At 46.8% G+C, this 2827-nt stretch overlaps 1 protein-coding gene across 1 annotated transcript; it reads left to right on the forward strand.

Annotated features, from left to right (window-relative positions):
- Positions 1-543: 543 nt before the first annotated feature.
- LOC104541817 (type I iodothyronine deiodinase-like) lies at positions 544-2621 on the forward strand (the record flags this gene model as incomplete). The annotated part of the gene is given in 2 exon segments (XM_010185960.1): positions 544-874; positions 2482-2621. Coding segments are annotated over 2 exon segments (471 nt in total), but the record flags the coding sequence as incomplete, so codon positions are not given.
- Positions 2622-2827: the final 206 nt, after the last annotated feature.

Raw genomic sequence — 2827 nt, forward strand, 5'->3', positions numbered from 1 at the left:
TTATATATTGGGGTATATATTCTTTAGAGGTATCCTTCTGGCCCCAAAGTGACAAATACGGGGATGCAGCAGACCACTGGAGGAGGTAGGGCTGTAGGAACAGGACATGGCTTGCACAAGCACGTGCGAAATGCAAATGGCAGCGTCAACCCAAGGCCCCAGCATCGGCGCCAACGGCCCTGCACAGAAATTGGAGTGCACCGAGCCCTGTGCACACAGGGCGTAAACACAAAAGTGCTGGTAGGAACAGATCCTCGGGTACTGCTCCCATCATTATTAACTTTTAGTCTGTGGTTCTGGGAAAAACATCCTGATTCAGCTCCTCTCATCAGTAAAATACACAACTTATTTGTGAATAAGCCTGATAATTGTGCAGCTGGCACTAAAAGTCTACCATCAGTGGAATCAATGAAGCCCACAGAGAGGTGATGGTGCAAGGCAAGGCCAAACATGTGAACGTTTTTCCACCCCTTTGCCCTCTTACCTTTGCCCCTGCCATCGCGCCGCGTTCCTGTCAGGAGCAGTCAGACTTCCAGCACCACGATGTGCGGCATCAGGGTATTCCTACAAAAAATCCTGATCCTTCTGCATGTTACTGCATGTGTTGTCGTCGGCAAAACACTGATGATGCTGTTCCCCAGCACCATGAAAAGATACATCCTAAAAATGGGCGAAAAAAGCAGAATGAATCAGAATCCGAAGTTCAGCTATGAAAACTGGGGCCCGACTTTTTTCAGCTTCAAGTATCTGCTCTTTGTGCTGAAGGTGAAGTGGAAGAGGCTGGAGGATGAAGCCCACGAGGGACATCCTGCTCCCAACACGCCAGTGGTGACTCTCAACGGGGAAGTTCACCATCTCTTTGACTTCATGCAAGGTCAGTAATTGGGCCGCATAGATGGGTTTGGTTTGCGGAGACGAGAAATCAGAAGAGGCTGCTGAGGGAACAGGGCCAGGCAGCTGGCGTGAGCGCACACAACATAGCAGAGCAGGCTGCCAGCATTCATTTGATGGGAAAGGTGCAGTCTTTCCAGCTGCCTGCCTCTTGATTTCCAAAAATAACCTCTATTTATGATCCTGGCTACAATATCCCTGCACACCAGTAAGCTAATGAACCTCTTGTGAAAGCTGGCTCTACCTCTTTCCTGAAAGCCAAGGTAATTTATTTTAGGGGAAAAAAGACCCAGAATCGGAGCTGTGTGCAGGGGATCCACGAGTGCTGGCTGTCGTTCCCTGTACGTAGAGTCCCACACCAGCTCCCTCAGCCAGCCTGAAGCCCAGAAAGCACACAGGGTTTTTTTTCCAGATTCAAAGCGGCTAGAAATGAAGCAGAAGAAAAAAGTAGCTGCTTTGTACTTTGTCCACTGCCTCCCACAGAGATCTCCATGGAAGGTGGAATTAATCATTAAGCTCCAGTCTCGATCTCCATGGGAGGGATTACATCCTTCTGTAACTCTGCTTTTCTCATTATATACAGATTATATTTATGTAGAAAATAGGATGCAAATTTGGAAGAGAGACACCCACTATTTACAGGAAGGTACCCCCCCTTACTAGATTCTTTAGGATATGGATCTGTGTTAGCAGCAGTTTTTGAAGTTAAGCCCAGCCAGAAGGCAGATCTTGAACAAATTTCTGATAATTTAGCATAACCACAGACTAAAAGAGGTGCTTAAAAATTCTGCAAGTTCTCTTAAATCGAGGCCTTGCAAACAGATGCTAACACCTGTGGGCACACACTGGGTTAATTTGTAAGCGACTACACAGACACTTTTGCCAGTGGCTTGTGTAACGTTAGTTTAACAAATAATAATCTATAACCAGAGCTCTGTTTGGATGGGAAATTGCAGAAATACATCGAAAGCATGAAAGCCTGTGATGCATGACTGAAAAGTCTGCAGCTTCCACGCAGCTCAGCCAGAACTGACACCTCTGAAAAGAAAGACGTGTGCAGTAGGTTCATTGAATGGCTTTAAGACATCCCTGAACCCCTGCTCTTTGAAAAACCTCGCAGATGATCACGCTTAGTATTTCTGAAGTTCCTTCGTACTGAGGACCCTGGGGAGGCTGTGACGTGCTACGTGCTCTACATCCATCTGAGATCAGCTCCCTAGCCCAAAATGTTGGTAACTCGGGAACTGGCTCTCAGGATAAGGACACAAGAGAAGCTGTGAGACTGCACAGTGTCTCCTGCCTTCACCGGGCTTTGCAACAGAAAGGCTCCCTGTTGGATCAGCTCATCGCTGGATCCAGCACAGGTCAGAGCCAGGAGAGGGAAAAGCAAGCACTTTTATGCCTGTTGTGTATAGATGCAGATGTTCTGCTGCCGAATTTAATGTCCTGAGAAGAAAGTTATGGGGTAAGTGACTTACCCACTGTTGCCTAGGAAACTCTGTGGCAAAGGCTCGATTCAACGCATTAATCTAATTCTGTCCTTCCTCCCACCACTGATTTAGCCACAAACTGCCCTGTGTTTTTTTCCAGATAACCGCCCTTTAATCCTGAATTTTGGAAGCTGCACCTGACCTTCGTTTATGTTAAAATTTGATGAGTTCAACAAGCTCGTCAAAGATTTCGGCTCTATAGCAGATTTCCTTATCATCTACATCGAAGAAGCTCACGCAGTAGGTACAGTACGAACAGCAGGGTAATGCCAGCGAACACCTCAGACACCTACCATTCCCTTTAGGGAGCAAATTATGTTAGCAAAGGAAGGAACTGCAAATGGGAAGGAAATGTTCCTCAAATCAGAAGTGACAACACCAAATCGAGGCACCAGATTGCGTCTCTAATTCTCCAAAGATTTTACTCCCACGTGTGACTGTACGCC

Source organism: Mesitornis unicolor, unplaced genomic scaffold, assembly GCF_000695765.1.
Source record: "Mesitornis unicolor isolate BGI_N332 unplaced genomic scaffold, ASM69576v1 scaffold18896, whole genome shotgun sequence".
Taxonomy (NCBI): Eukaryota; Metazoa; Chordata; class Aves; order Mesitornithiformes; family Mesitornithidae; genus Mesitornis; species Mesitornis unicolor.